At 36.6% G+C, this 15,468-nt stretch overlaps 1 protein-coding gene across 1 annotated transcript in view; it reads right to left on the minus strand.

The window, feature by feature from the left end:
- Positions 1-10,082, minus strand: part of RPA2 (replication protein A2) — a 12,360-nt gene extending 2,278 nt beyond the window's left edge. Inside the window, exons 1-6 of the mRNA XM_011358053.2 lie at positions 9,822-10,082; positions 9,449-9,555; positions 7,930-8,031; positions 7,694-7,807; positions 4,698-4,772; positions 4,064-4,180 (exon numbers count right to left, since the gene is read on the minus strand). Coding sequence (XP_011356355.1) covers positions 4,064-4,180; positions 4,698-4,772; positions 7,694-7,807; positions 7,930-8,031; positions 9,449-9,555; positions 9,822-9,831 — 525 coding nt within the window. The 5' untranslated portion in view covers positions 9,832-10,082. The remainder of the gene's footprint in view (positions 1-4,063; positions 4,181-4,697; positions 4,773-7,693; positions 7,808-7,929; positions 8,032-9,448; positions 9,556-9,821) is intronic.
- Between the last annotated feature and the right edge of the window lie 5,386 nt (positions 10,083-15,468).

Genomic DNA, 15,468 nt, shown 5'->3' on the forward strand with positions numbered 1-15,468 from the left:
AAGCACCTTACAAAAAGCAATTTAACCAGTTTTCTCAATTACAAGTATTTACAATGGAAGGGAGAGCTATTATTTAATAAGTATTTCAAAGGAAGGTAAAATAATCCTCTGAAGCACACCATATCAAACAGAGAGAAAGATGCCTTCTGCCTCCTTTTCTTTGTGATGGGAGGGTACCAAAGGAGAACTAGCACTGAGTAGAAAATTACCCAGATGTTTGCTATAATGGTATCTTTGGTGTTTAATCACTCATGCATTTGAGTGTCAACTAGGCATCATGAAGCATTACAGGGAGAAAAGGAGACACAGTTCCCATCATCTTTTCTTTTCTTTTTTAATCACCGAAGTTAAAAAAAAAAAAAAGGACTATAATCACTGTTTTCATTTCCCTTCTCCTTAGTCACTCCACAACTCCCACTATTTGGATTCTCCCTAATCCATCTCTGAAACTGTTCTAACCAAAGTTATCAATGACTTTTCAACCAACACTCAATAGTCTTTTTCAGCCCTGGTAACACGTGACCTCAAAAGCAGACACGGCTAACCACATTCCTCTTGTAAGGTACTCAAGTGCTTACATTTTCAGGAGAGGAAGCAAAGAGGCACCCTTACGTGCCTGTCGTTGGGCCTCACAGTGTCCCTAGACTTCTTGATATTACATTCTTCTGGTTCTCCACTTAACTCTCAAATCACACTTTCTCAATATCCTCTATCAGCCTATTTTTCTACTTGTCTCCCAAAAGGCTGATACTTCCTCCAGGATTTATTTCTAGACCTCCACCTAGACCACGAATCCTTGTTTCCAGCCATTTACTGGATACCACCACCTAGATATCTCACACACTTCAAAATGAAATTCATTACCTTCCTCCCCAAACCGATTTGCCCTTCTATATTTCATCTCAATTAGTAAACTCGAACCTAAAGCAGACCTTAGTCATGTGTAAGTCTCCATTCGCTTACTTTCCAAAATTTGTCACCACAGTCTTTTAATATAATCTTCAGTGTCATTCAGCTCAAGCAGATCATCACCCCTGGTCTCCTGATTGGTATCTCAGCTGCTAGTTTCTCCTACTTCAATCAACCCTTCTCATTGCTACTAAGTAATAACTTCTGGTCACATCACTCTCTGCCTAAACGCTTCCCAGTGGCTCCCCCTGCCTGTGAAAATAATATAAAACTCCTAGACATTCAAGACCTACTACAATTAGACCACAAAATCTTTATTTTATTCTTGACATTCCCTTGCAACACTTTACTCTTCAGCTGTACTTGGACTTCTTGCCATCCACAAACATGCCTCTGACTCAAACATGTTCCCTGTTGAATATTTCTCCCCTCATCTGCCCGGTAAACTCTCTTCTCATCCTTTGAAGGCCAACTTAATTACTACTGTCTTTGTAAAGCCTTCCCTGACATTCCCCAAGCCAAGTTAAATCATGTCCTTCCTTCTTGGCTCTCACAGCATTTGGCCCCTTCTCTCCTATAGTAGCCATCACAAAAATTGCCTGTTATTTACGCCCACAAGCCCTTTCATTTTTGCACAGTGCCTGGTGGACAGTATGTGCTCACTGTTTAATCTATTGAATTGAATAAGTGAGGATAACAGATCAAATATTCAGTACCCATAATAAAGGAGCACCGCAGAAACTCATTAGGAGAAATCAGGAGATTCATTCACTCAACAAATGTTCATTAGATGTTTACTGCTTTGAGGTAATAAAAAAATAAAAATCAGTCATGGTCCCTTGTTTTCAAGCTGGATAACTTCACATTGCCTGCTGGTAAAATAGAAGTCTTACATTTTATGATCCAATAATACTGAACTGAATGCTATTTCTTACTCTGCTGAAATGATCTCATGTCCTGCTTCAGATAGCGCCCCCTCATAACCTCCTCCAGGAGGCCTCTCTTAATGTCCAGATCAGGATAGGAAATCCTCTGTGGTTCCATGGCACCCTGAACTTGCCACTTATCACTACTTAAGTGCTCTGAACCCCTAATAATGCAAACCCTTTGAAGGAAAAGACTTATTTACTCTTCAACATAACTGTCTACATTCCCAGTTTCCACTCCCTAACCACCCATGCTTACTTTAAAACCGTTTATATCACATATTTGATACATATATGTTACCAAGGATAGTAATAAATACCAAAATGCCATTCTCTTCAACCCACTTTTCTCCTCTCCTCTACTGAAGCCTCTCTTTTGAAGATCCATGTTTCCAAATTCAACAGCAGACCTCTCTCATCATCTTACTTGACTTCTAGGTAGAGTTCTACAATTGATTTCTACTCCGTCTTAAAATATTCTTTTCACAATATTCTACAGAATCACATTCTGGTTTTCCTCCTACCAACCTGGCAACTTGACTTTCACTAGCCCCTGTTCTGCTTCCAGACTTAAGGTTAAAATACCAGAGCTCAAGTCTCTGACCTCTTAACTCCCTAGTTGTCTGAGCTCATGAGGCTTTATCTACCACCTATACAATGACTCCCAAAGTTCTATCTCTAGTCCTTACCTCTTTCTAGAGTCCCAACCTTATACATTTAACCATTCATTGTTCTCCAGTTGGATATTTAACTGGTATCTCATCCTTGTTAAGTCCAAACAGAACGCTGGATTTTATCCTCCAAAATTGCTACCTTCATCTACTTGCTCAAGCCCAAACCCAGGAGTCATTTTTGAATCCTCTGTTCTTTATATCCTATATCTAACACTTCAATAAGGCCTATCAGCTCTACCTTCAAATGATATCAAAATCTAACCACTCCTTATCCCAGATGTTACCATTCCTCTGAATTACTTCTATTGTTATTCTTGGTACCTCATAGTCTATTCTCCATACAGCAGCCCAAGTCAGCTTTTAAAAAGGTAAATCAGACCACGTCACTCCCTAGACAAAACCTTTTAAAGGTTTGGTATCAATCAGAATAAAATAATCCTTACTATGGCCTACAGAGCCCTACACAATCTGGGTCCTGCTTCCTTGCCTACATCCAACTGTTTTCCCTGTCATCTGCTTCACTAGACAGACTGGCCTTTTTGCTGGTCTCACACATCCCAAGCTTACTGCAGCCTCATGGCTTCTGACTTTCTATTCCCTCTGCTTGGTTTGTTCTTCCCCTATCTACATTGCACCATTCATATTTCCTCCATCACTCTCTTCTCCTACTTTATTTTATTTCAGCACAGCTACGACAATCTAAAATTATATATTCGTTTCTGGTTTATTGCCCATTTCTCTCAAGTTTCGAGTGCAGACACATTATTCATCTCTGGATTAAGTGCTATATTCCAAGGGCCTAGAATGACTGGCACGTACTAGGCTCAACAAGTATTTTTCTAACAAAAGCATTTATCTCTGTATCCACAGAGATAACAAAGTGCTTGGCACAGAGTAAGATGCAACAGCATCTTTAATAGCTCCTCAGACCTCTCGTCTCTCTTATTGTAACCTATCCTCCATCTTGCCACTAGAATCATTGAAGGACATTCCAACACAAGAATCAACAAACCCTTTGCCTGGACCTAGATGGACTTGCCAAATTGAATTCATACAACAGAAACTAATATTGAGAAATTTCAATATGAAGCAAAAAATATCTTTTCAGTGATAAAATAATGATGCGTAAATTCTATTTAGCCAATAGGCTGGAAGGAAAGGAGCAAAATGCTGTCCCAGTTGAGGTTTTTCTCTGAATATAGACTGACGATTGTAGTTGCAGCTCAAGCTGTAACTACATGTCTACACATGAAGGCTGTCTTAGGCTCCAGCCATCCAAGCCAGTGGGGGGGTGTGTGTGTGTGTGTGTGTGTGGGTGTGTGTGTGTGTGTGTGTGTGTGTGTGTGTGTGTTAGGAACTTGTCATTCTGAGAAAAACATGAGTGCTTTATCTGGAATAAAACAGCATGGCAAACTTCATGGACAAAACATTGTAAGAACTGAGTGATACCTTTATTCTGGCTCGACCTTCAGAATGTCAAGAAAACCAAAGCCAGAGCACAGAAGCTGCCTATGCTCTTCCAGGGAAGAGAAAACGATGAGTGAAGCTGCTCACCTGGCTGTTAGCTTTGTTCAGTGTCATGTGTGCATTCACTACTTCCAGAATATGTGCAGTGAACTCATTCATATCCTCCAGGGGCATAATCTTAAAGGCTACCAGGCTTTTTTTGTTCTATTAAAGTAAAGAGAAAAATGTGAATAAAGGATGAGCATATTCAAGTCAATTTCAGGTCAAAACGCCATGGCTCTTTTCTTGGTTATAATATTCTGCTAACACGAGAAAAATGTGTTACATACTTAAAATTTGTAACTCAAGGTTAATCTAAATATAGTCAATAAAATATAATAAAAAACCCCAAACTAGCCAAGATATTCAAGACTTGCCCAAGGTTACACAACCAAGCAGTCTAGTATCCTGGCTCTAAATCCAGGGTCTGCCCATTTACATCTAATGGATACCAGAGATGGCAACTGTAGGCAGAGATCCTGTTCTTTCTCTATCATTCTGTTAATTTTGCATTAAGGTAAAACCCATTATTTCCCTTTGAAGAAGAAAATAATAAAATAACTTCAATATAACTCCCATTAAACATAGAAACTTAGTTTAAATTTTCAGTATTCTAAACTCAGGCACGAATCCAGAAATGGCTTCATGCAAATACATTTTGTCATTTTTTTCCTGACTTCACCTGAAAAGATCTCAGATGGCCAGCCACTTTCACATACGTTTCTGGAGGAACCACAGTGTTTTCACCGCTGGTGTCCTAACAAATAAAATATAAACATATTACTAAGGTTTTAGTGATGTTGGTGAAAACCTCTTAAAAATTTCTAAATAATGTACAAAAAGAGAAAGTTATAAAGTGAGAGTTAAAGGATCCTAATATAGTACTAACTAGTTTGCCCTAAGTTTTAGAATTTTTTTTATAAAATCAGAAATTAGAATAAAAACATCTCTAAAGGTAATTTCCAGTTCCAAAGTTCTATGTTATGCACATCATAAAAAAGCAAACAATTATGGCACTCTCATTCAATGCTCTTAGTTATACAACTTTCGGGTGGACATACATATCAGTACAGCAGACCTACTTTTAGGAAATAAGAACATGCATTAAGATTTAGCTTTAAGAATATTCACTACAGCACAGAATACTAAAAAATTTAAAACAATCTAAATATCTCAACAACAGGCATATGTAGAATTCTATTTATTGTCTGGGAAGACCAGCTGTGACACATAGAAAAAAGCTGAATTTCCATGTGGGGGAAAAATACACACCAAAATGTTAAAATGGTTAACTGGGATAATTACAAATGATTTTAACATTTCTTTTGGGGTTTTCTAGAACATGTACACATTATTTATAAGAAAATATATAAGTAGAGTCTTAAAGTTTTTTCTTATTATAAAATACAAGTATAAAAAAATAAAAAATAAGATACATGTGTTTAAAAATAAAAAACACCCCAACATCCATCAGCTGGAGATCAACTATTTTTTTGCATTTCACTTCATCTATTTTACATAGCTGAATTTATACCAAATATCCAAATTAACGTTTAATATGGTAAAAAAAATTTCATCTCACTAAAACCAAAGAAGTAAAAAATGAGAAAATTCTCATTGACGAGACTGTATTTTTAAACTATCAAACAAAAACTTAAGATTCATAAAGCCCACTGTTAGAAAGGGTATGGAGAGCTAACTGGGCACTTTCATGCACTAATGAAGTATGTAAATTGGTTCTTTTATGGAAGGCAAAAAAAAAGTAAAAAAAATATAAAATATGTATTTCTTCTAGAAAATCTAGTTTTAAGAATTCATCTTAAGGAGATTACCTCATAATCATGAAGAAATGTACACAAAGATACTCACTAGGACATTGTCTATAATAGCAAATGACTGGAAACAAGCTAAATGTTCTCCAGTTGGGTCCACTGTTAAGTAACAGATGATGTAATCTTATGATGGAATAGGCAGTCACTCAAAATGGTATAAATCTATATTTACTGACAATAGAGATCAGTTCCACACCATAAGTTTTGAATGAAAAGAGTTACAGAGCAGCTCCATATCATATCATCCTTTACATAAAACTGTATGCAGACATCTAATATACGTGCAGGTATGCAGACAGAAATGTCTGAAAGGGTATTTACCAAAATATGTTATAATAGTAGCCATCTCTGGGATGTGGGATTTCAGGTGATTTTTAACAATGTCTTATAAGTAAGCATGGTACATTTTATATGAGCATGTATTATCAGGCATCTTTATTATCTGCCCCGCCTCTTGATGGCAGGCACTGCATCCTATTCATTTTTGTACACCTGGAACCAAGCAGTTTGGTTCAGAATCTGTATTCCAATAACTAGTGAATAAATTATCCTGTATTTTTCTGAGAAGCAAAAATTAAAGAATGCAGAGCTAGCAAGTTATTTCTCCATAGATGACTTGTGGTTTTTGAAGTGAAAATAGCAAATTATTTATTATCCAATTTTTGAATATTGGTTAGAGCCTTCTCTGCATGTCTGATTATCCCCACAACAGTGACTTAGATCAGAATAAAGTTTGTTTAACAAACAACATAAAAAACCAAGAGGCCTTCTGCCCAATTAAACAATAAAAAGGATAAAAAGCATGTTATTTTCTTTCAGTCTATTTTCTCCATATACATGTTACTTTGTAAAAATGGGATCGTACTACACATACTATCTTATAATGTGCTCTTTTCCTCTCAACGATTTATGGTAATCACTTCTTTGTGACGATAGCTTTCTACATCATTTGACGTACTCTATAAATATACCATGCTTTAATTAGTAACACTATTCCTAATATTTTGTTTTTAGTTTTTCATTATAAATAATACTATGATCAACATTCTTGCATCTGAATCATTGTACATGTAATTATTTCCTAAATGTCAATCTCTAGCAGTAGTGTATGAGGTCAACATCTTTATGACGGATGATTTTGATCATCTGCTGATTTTTGAGAAAGGTTATACCAATTTATAGTTATACCATCACAGAATGGTATCCACTTCTCCAAATGGTGACAAATCATTCAACAAATTAAGTGCCTACTAAGTGCTAGAGGCACTGTGCTACCTACCACCCTCATTGGAAATGGGCATTGCAATTCTATTTTTTTCCTTGCTAATTTAATAAGTTAAAAACAGTATCTTAATGTTTATTAAACCTGCTGTTATTGTTGTTGCAATTTATATTTCATCTATTATGGATTATCTGTACATCTTCTATGCCCATTTCTTTAAGGTGAAGTTGCTTTTTGTTGTTAAGAGCTTTTATTAATTAAACATTTTAAATGTTTGTAATATGTTGCAAAAAATTTATTTTCCCATTTATTTAAATATTTACTAAGGGCTCACCATGTAACTGGCACTGTTTTAGGTGCTAAGGATACAGTGCCAACATAAAAAATCTTTGTTCTAAATTTACATTCTAGTGCCTCCTGTCACTTGTCTTTTAACTTTGTTTATAGTGTTTTGGAAAGTTTAGAAGGTTTTAAACTTTTATAAAATCAAATGTATTAACCTTTCGTTTTAAGGTTACTACCTTTGATATCTTGCTTATGTTATTATTTTTATAATTAGAACCTTAAAAAAGACAGACTAAAAAAAGTTCAACATCTCCAAAGTCCCATGGTAACCCCACTCACATCTGTGTCAACCCACTGGCGAACATCCATGGGTGCAGCTGTCATGTCATCTATTTTGTAAACAATGTTGGTTGGAGCCTTCTCTGCATGTCTGATTATCCCCACAATAGTGACCTAGATCAGAAGAAAAAGTTTGGCTTTGACACCAATGTAACATTTATGTACTTTTAAATGAAGTAATTTTTATTTCATTCTTCATATGATTAAGTGGCTCTTTCACAAATTATTCTATGTACCTGTGAAATCTCAACATTTCCAATTCTGAACACTTCATCAACCAGAGTAGCAGAAAGCAGCTGTGATATGGTACAGGGTACAATGTGCTGGGCTCGGGATCGCTGAAAGAGTAGGCAAAAAATTCAATTAAAATAATAACTACCACTCGTTTAACATCTGCTTTGCGCCAAGCATTTTACATATAAAATTGGATCTTCAAAAGGAACTTAATTATCCTAGCTTCACAGATATGGAAACAAGGTCATATAACTAACAAACGCCTAAAAGCTAAAAAAACACTTTAGAATTCAAACTCAGGTTTGTGTGACTCCAAAGCTCCTGATGAATGGATAAGTTTGTTTTGTACTAGAGACTCATCAAAATGAGTAGACCACAGTGGGGACAGCATATGAAATTGACTAGCTTCCTGAACAGACCTTTACAAGGAAACTAGCTTTATGATGAAAGCAAGCTGGCTGTTCATCAGACGAGAGATGTTATTTGAAAAGGGTTTGAGAAATAGCCAGTGAGACAGAACTTTGGAGTTGCTCTAAATCTCATAAAAAAACATAACAAAAAGTTAGAGGTATAATTTCCTTTAGGACAGATGTTCTGACAACTGGATGGCAATCCTAGGGAAAATGGGATAAAGGCTTGGTCACACTAGACATCTTAAAGGGAAGGGAAAGGGTAGGACAGAAGAGTGTCTAGTGAGGATGAAATCAACAGCAGTTGTTAAATGAAAACTCTCTTCTGAAAGAGTAAATAAGCATGTGGAGAGTTTTTTACAGATCAGATTTTTATACATTAGCTTATTTATCAATACTCAGAGCCACACTGTGATATGAATAATACTAGTATCATTATTTGATAGAAAAAAACCACCTCTACCAAAACCAAGGGTTCAAGTTGCTTTGCTAAACTCACTGCCAGTTAAAATGCAAAGCTGATTCTAGACACAACATATTCTGGCTGCAAAGCTCAAGTTCTTTTAAATAATAACCTGGGGCCATTTATTGAAAGCGACTATGGGGCAGGCACTTTATAATATTAAGTCTCACGACCACCTTGTAAGGCATGTATTATTTAATCTCATTTATTTAGGTGCAAAACCGACTCTCAAGAAAGTTAAGAAATTTGTCCAATATTATCGAGCAAAGTGTTGGAGAACATAGATCTACATGACTTTCAAAGACCATGCTCTTTCCACCATATTAGAGTACCTCGCCAAGTTTAATTAAAAAACTATTTTGAATACCTTAACGTAAAATATGCTATTAGTATGTTTAATTTTTCCATAAAAGTTAATTCATTATCTATCTTGATAAATTTCAAAATAAAGGCAAGGAAACAGTGGATGCAATCATAGGTGAGATTCCTTTTTACAAACGTACAGCACTTGATTTCAAGATTCGATCATTGTTATCGAATCAGTTCATGTTTAACATCCTTCGCCACGTAAAATTTTTTCACTTGGCTGAGTTACGAACTTAAGGTCAGATTAAAAAAAAACAAAACCGAAATACTCTTTCAACCTACTGATTTCTTTTCAGCCTGAGAAGGTGCCGGCGATCCAAAGCCCCCAGGGGACTGTGTGTAGCCACCAGCTCCCCCAAAGGTGGAGTTGCCATAGCTTTCAAATCCACCTGGTTTTAAATAACAACATTAGTATCTGGGCTGCATTCCAAGCTTCTGAAAAACCCACAGGTCCCCTAAACTTCACTCCCTCCACCTAAACACTCCCACATCTCCCTTATCTTCCCCACCACCTTTCCCTGGCCCCCAAACGCCCCCACCTACGGCTCCCGCCCCTCCCCCAACTCCTCTTCCTCCCGCGGCCAAACGCCTCTCCAACCCCCGCTCTGTTTGCTAAATTCTTGCGATTCTCATCCTCCGCGCCACTCGTCATTACTATTCCACATTATGGTCACGATTTCCACAGGAAAAAGACCGAGAGAATTCCAGTCTGCTGGGTTCGCCGTTCGCCACAGAATCTTGTTGCGGCCGCAGCGCTATATCTACTTTTCGCTGGCGCCACAAAGTACTTCCCGCGAATGACGGAGCCAATCAGCGTTCAAAATGCTTCTTGCTTCAGCCAATCAATGCTCACGAATCCTGTCTTCGCTGGCCAGGTTCTCGAATACACGCCCTCTGCCCCCAGTAGGGCCGGAAGCCTTTGCGGCCATTTTTACTAAGGTCAAAACATGCTGCGCAAGCGGAAGCAAAGATCCTCGTGAGGCTGATGGGGCGGTGTCTCAATAAAACAACCAATCCAGTAATACTTCCGTATCTCAGGACCATATAATCTCATCTCTGCTAATGGGTGACACCTTACGTCACTTCCTTTGTTGGTTTCTCTTCCCGCCAAATTTTCACCAATCATACGACGCCTTAATGCAAAGTGCGTCAGCATTTCCGCGTGGCGGTCGTCAGAAGTTTGCGCAGCCGGAATAGCAACTTCGCAGCACCTTGTGGGATTGTGTATTCTTTAATATAAAGAACCTGGTTTTTTTCTTGTATTTCCACTCCCCGGTCGTAATTCTACCCAGTGAAGCTATAAGACATATACGCTCTTTTCCCCAGGATGGCCTTCCAAATAATATGAGGATTGCCTTCCCTGCACCTGTCTTCACCCCAGTCTAATCCAGCAACACTTCCTCTGTTGCTTTTAACTATTCTTCATCTAATATGGTTGCGTTCCTCCTATAGGAAGAGTAACTTGTCTGTCTGTTCCTTGCTGTAAATACTGCTAGATTTTAGAATTCCCTCCTCCATTTATTTAAAAATATCTCTTGATGCTGCTTTTGTCCCAAGCTCTGTGCTGGCTACTGGGATTCAGTGGTAAATAAAGGTGGACATGGTCCCTGGGCTCCTGGATGGTTTTCTTTTATTAAAACACTGTTTTAAATATTTTATATTTATTAACTGAATCCTGTGAAGTAGATAAGGTAGTTATGGTCTCCATTTTATAGATGAAGAAACTGAGGAACGGGGAGGCTAAGTTTTGGGAGCCTGCATTCAAGCCCAGGAAATCTAATTTCATCAACGGTGCAGTTACTATACCTTCTTGAACATTCTAAACAAAGTCAAGTGACAACTATGGTCAGGCAGGAAAACTGTAAATGTAGTGGATAACAGAGGGATTTTTTTTTTTTTTTTAGGTGAGGCAACCCTTGGTTGACCTCACAGATTGCAAGGAACTTGTCAGCTCACAATCCCTTATTTTTTATTTTTTAGGCCAAAGCACCTGGTCTTCCTAGGTGGTCTCCCATCCAAGTATTAACCAGGCCTGCCCCTGCTTAGTTTCTAAGATCAGACGGGATTTTTTTAAAAACTTTTTTCTCCACAGTAAGAAAAACAACAACACAAGCATAATGGTAAATAGCAACTGACATAAAAAATATAGACCCAGTGTTGCCAGATCATCTGTTTTAGCACATTTCAGAAATTTGGGTTTTTCTGTAGTTTTCTGAATTTTAAGTGTTCTTAAATAAACAATTTAAAAACACCATATAGGCCAAAGAAAAGATACCTGTGAGCCAGATGTTACTTTGTAAATTCTGTAAGCCTCCAAATCATTGCTGAAGAATAAGCTAGATACAGACAAGAACAAAAGGCATACCAAGATGACACTACTATATTAAGCCTAAGGTGATTGAAACTTACATTGTCTGACAAATAAGAGCATATTTATGATACATAGAATAAAATGTTTGAAATTAAGACTATTCTGGGTAATTTAAGATGTGGGTTCACTTGGGCTAATTGGTCTTATTTGGGCCGATTATGATATGATTGAGGTTCAGCTAGTTATAAATTCAGCTGTGAAGAGCATACATTTAAACATGAAATAAAATGAAAATGTCTTAAAATATAACAATGCAAAACATGAAAATGATTTTGCACATCTTTTCAAGAGCTCGATGATCTGATAAATTGAGCAGAAGGTTCAGTTCTCAATCAGTGCTAAAAAATTGGTATTTACCGTGTGTGTGTGTGTGTGTGTGTGTGTGTGTGGTAGTGACATAATATCTCAAGGTTTATTTCATCAAGTTGCAATCTTCCTGTCACATAAGGTATTCCAAGAAGTTTTCCATTTCCCTCTCTAGGCGGGCTGGTATCAGGGAAATCCATAGCAAGACTGAGAAGAGGAGAAATCACCCTTTAAAAACAATCAAGTGACACACCCTTTAGGACAACTACTATTAAAAAATAGAAAACACCAAATGTTGGTGAGGGTGTGGGGAAATTGGAACACTTGTGCACTGTTAGTGGGAATGTAAAATGGTACAGTTGCTATGGAAAACAGTATGGCAGTTCCTCAAAAAAATAGAAGTATAATCACCATATGATCCAATAGTATATATCCCAAAGAAGAAAGCGAGGACTCAAAACAGATGTTTGTACACCCATGTTCCTAGCAGCATTGTTCACGATAGCCAAAATGTGAAAGCAACCCAAATATCCACTGACACATGAATGGATAAACAACATGTGGTATGGACATACAATGGAATTATTCAGCCTTAAAAAAGGAAGGAAATTCTGATACATGCTACAATATGGATAAACCTTGAAGATATGCTAAATGAAATAAGCCAGTCACAAAAGGACAAATATTGTCTGATTTCACTTATATGATGTACCTTAGAATAGTCAAATTCATAGAGACAGAAAGTAGAATAGTGGTTGCTAGGGGCTGGAAAGAGGTAGGAACGAGAGTTATTGTTTAATGGGTACAGAGTTTCTGTTTTAGAAGAGAAAGTTCTGGAGACAGTGGTGATGATTGCACAACAAAATGAATATAGTTAATGCCACTGAGGTGTACACTTAAAACAGATAAAAAGTAAATTTAGTTATTTGTATTTTACTACAATTAAAAATATTTTTAAAAAATCTACTTTGGTGTTTAATGAGTGCATACCACATGCCAGTTACATGCATCACCTCTACTAAATGCTGAATATGGATTATCTCCCGAAGTTTTTGACTGTTATTTTGACCTCCATGGTCAACTTGCTTCCACTTTATAAACACAAACATTTTAATCAGAACTGTTCCAATATTGATGAAGTTTAATTTGTACTCAATTCCCTGTTCAATTTTCTTTTTGTATGATGAGATTTAGCCATTCCGAATTTTTCTCATTTCAAATTTTGCTGAACTCATTTTTATGTGGCTCAGTCTTTTCCTGGGCAAACTATACAATGAGGATTTAATTCATCACCCAAATGCGATCCATACAAATTTTCGCATATGTGATGTTTCACATCTGCTGCTGTAGTTTTATGGATGCTCATTATGTCTATGAAGTACAATTTGATTTAGTGGACATTTTGCAGTTTTCAATGTCATACACAAAATGTGATTTTCCAAGGGTTTGTTTTTTTTTTTTGTCTAAGAATTTTAGTGGTCAGAGTTGCCATTTCAATTTTATACTGTACTGATTTTTTAATCAGTAATAATCATTATGAATTGGATAAAACTAATAGGATTATTTTACTATCAGAGAGGCTTTTATATGTGGCAGAACACCCAGAACTACTTGTTTAATGCTCAATTTATTAAACTTGTACAGCTAATAAAACTTGAAATCAATCTTTCAGGTATTTATATATTGTTTACAAACTATTAAATAACCTTTAAAATTTTAAACTACAAAGTTTTAGTATGGCCAATTCTTATGAATACTTTAAATAACTAAAAGAACAAACAAAACACAAAAATGATAGTTTATTATGAAGCTAATGACTTTTAAGCTTCAAGGCCCCTCACTTGCACAGTATCTTCCAAGGCCCCTTCTTTTGTCTAGTTAAATATTTACTTTTATATCTTACTTTGCATTCTTTTTCTTAAATAGGGCCACACAAATGTATAAGCTTCAAGACCCACAAAATCTGGAGCTTCCTGCCCCTGCCTCCATGGATCATTGCTTTTTTATTTTGTTATTGTCCCAGGGTTTCTATAATATTATTTTTATTCCAGAATCCAACCAGACTGAAAAAAGAAAAGGAATGTCATCTTAGTTCACTTGACATTATTGGATCTGAGTCTTCAATCAATTGATTTTTGGTCAAGACTCAAAACTTGTTTGTGTGGTCCAAGGAGACTGTCACCAGGCCACAGATGACCAGGCTGAGCTTCCTTTTTGTAATATTTGTAAGACTTTTTAAGTCACACCTTTCTCATAGTTTTTGATTTTTTGCAACCTAATGTCTTTCCTCAAAATCATGGGCTTTCAGTCTCATTTGTCAGGATTATATAATCTGTTGTCCTGTTGGATATATCGATGGGGACTTTTGCAAGTTTAAAAATTCATATATTCCTATTACTACATTATTTTGTTATATTTGTAAGGCCATCTGAAGGCTTCACTTTCTAGAAGAGGAGGAATAGAATTTGTAGAGTTACAGGACTCTACGATGTTTGGCTAATTAGTTCTTAGAGCACCTTATTATCCTCGCCTTCTACTTGGTTATTGTGTGTGAGCAGCCCAGCTCCTCAGCCCTTCTTGTTCTGCCCACAGTTCCACTCTGCTGGAACAGTTTGACTTCTCACATGTCTGTGAGTTTCTTCCTTATATACATATACTTTGTAAACAGACATCTAATTAATAAAAGAAGCAAAGTACCTGTGTGTGTTGACATTACTTATTAAAATAAAAAAGTTACTGTTGCTTTGTAGTATAATTTGAAGTCGGGCTTCAAATTATACTACAAAGTGACAGTAATCATAACGGCATGGTACTGGCAGCAAAACAGACACATGGACCAGTGGAATAGAATCGAGAGTCCAGAAGTAAACTCATATTTATACGGGCAAATAATTTTTGACAAAAAATCCAAAAACATACAGTGGAGAAAGGAAAGTCTCTTTAATAAATGGTGCTGGGAAAACTGGAAAGTCACCCGCAAAAGAATGAAACTAGACTGTTGTCTATCACCACACAACAAAATTAACTCAAAATGGATTAAGGACCTGAATATAAGAACTGAAACAATAAAATGCATAGAAAAAAACATAGAAACTAAAATCAAGGATCTTGGACTTAAAGAGGATTTTATGAATTTGACCTCAAAAGCTAGGGAAGTAAAAGCTAAAATAAATGAATGGGACTACATCAAACTAAAAAGCTTCTGCTCAGCAAAAGAAATCATCAACAAGGTAAAGATACAACCATCCAAATGGGAAAACATATTTACAAGCAACACCTCCGATAAGGGCCTAATATCCAAAATATACGAAGAACTCATACAACTCAATAACAAGAAAAAAAACAAACGCTCCAATCAAAAAATGGGCAGAGGACCTGAACAAACACTTCTCCCTAGAGGACATACAAATGGCCAACAAATATTTGAAAAGATGCTCAACATCACTAGCTATTAGGGAAATGCAAATCAAAACCACAATGAAATACTATCTCACACCTGTTAGAATAGCAATAATCAACAAGACAAGTAATAACAAACGCTGGAGAGGATGTGGAGAAAAAGGAACCCTCATACACTGCTGGTGGGACTGCAAATTGGTACAGCCACTATGGAAAACAGTATGGA

This window comes from Pteropus vampyrus, unplaced genomic scaffold, assembly GCF_000151845.1.
Source record: "Pteropus vampyrus isolate Shadow unplaced genomic scaffold, Pvam_2.0 Scaffold36, whole genome shotgun sequence".
Lineage (NCBI taxonomy): Eukaryota > Metazoa > Chordata > Mammalia > Chiroptera > Pteropodidae > Pteropus > Pteropus vampyrus.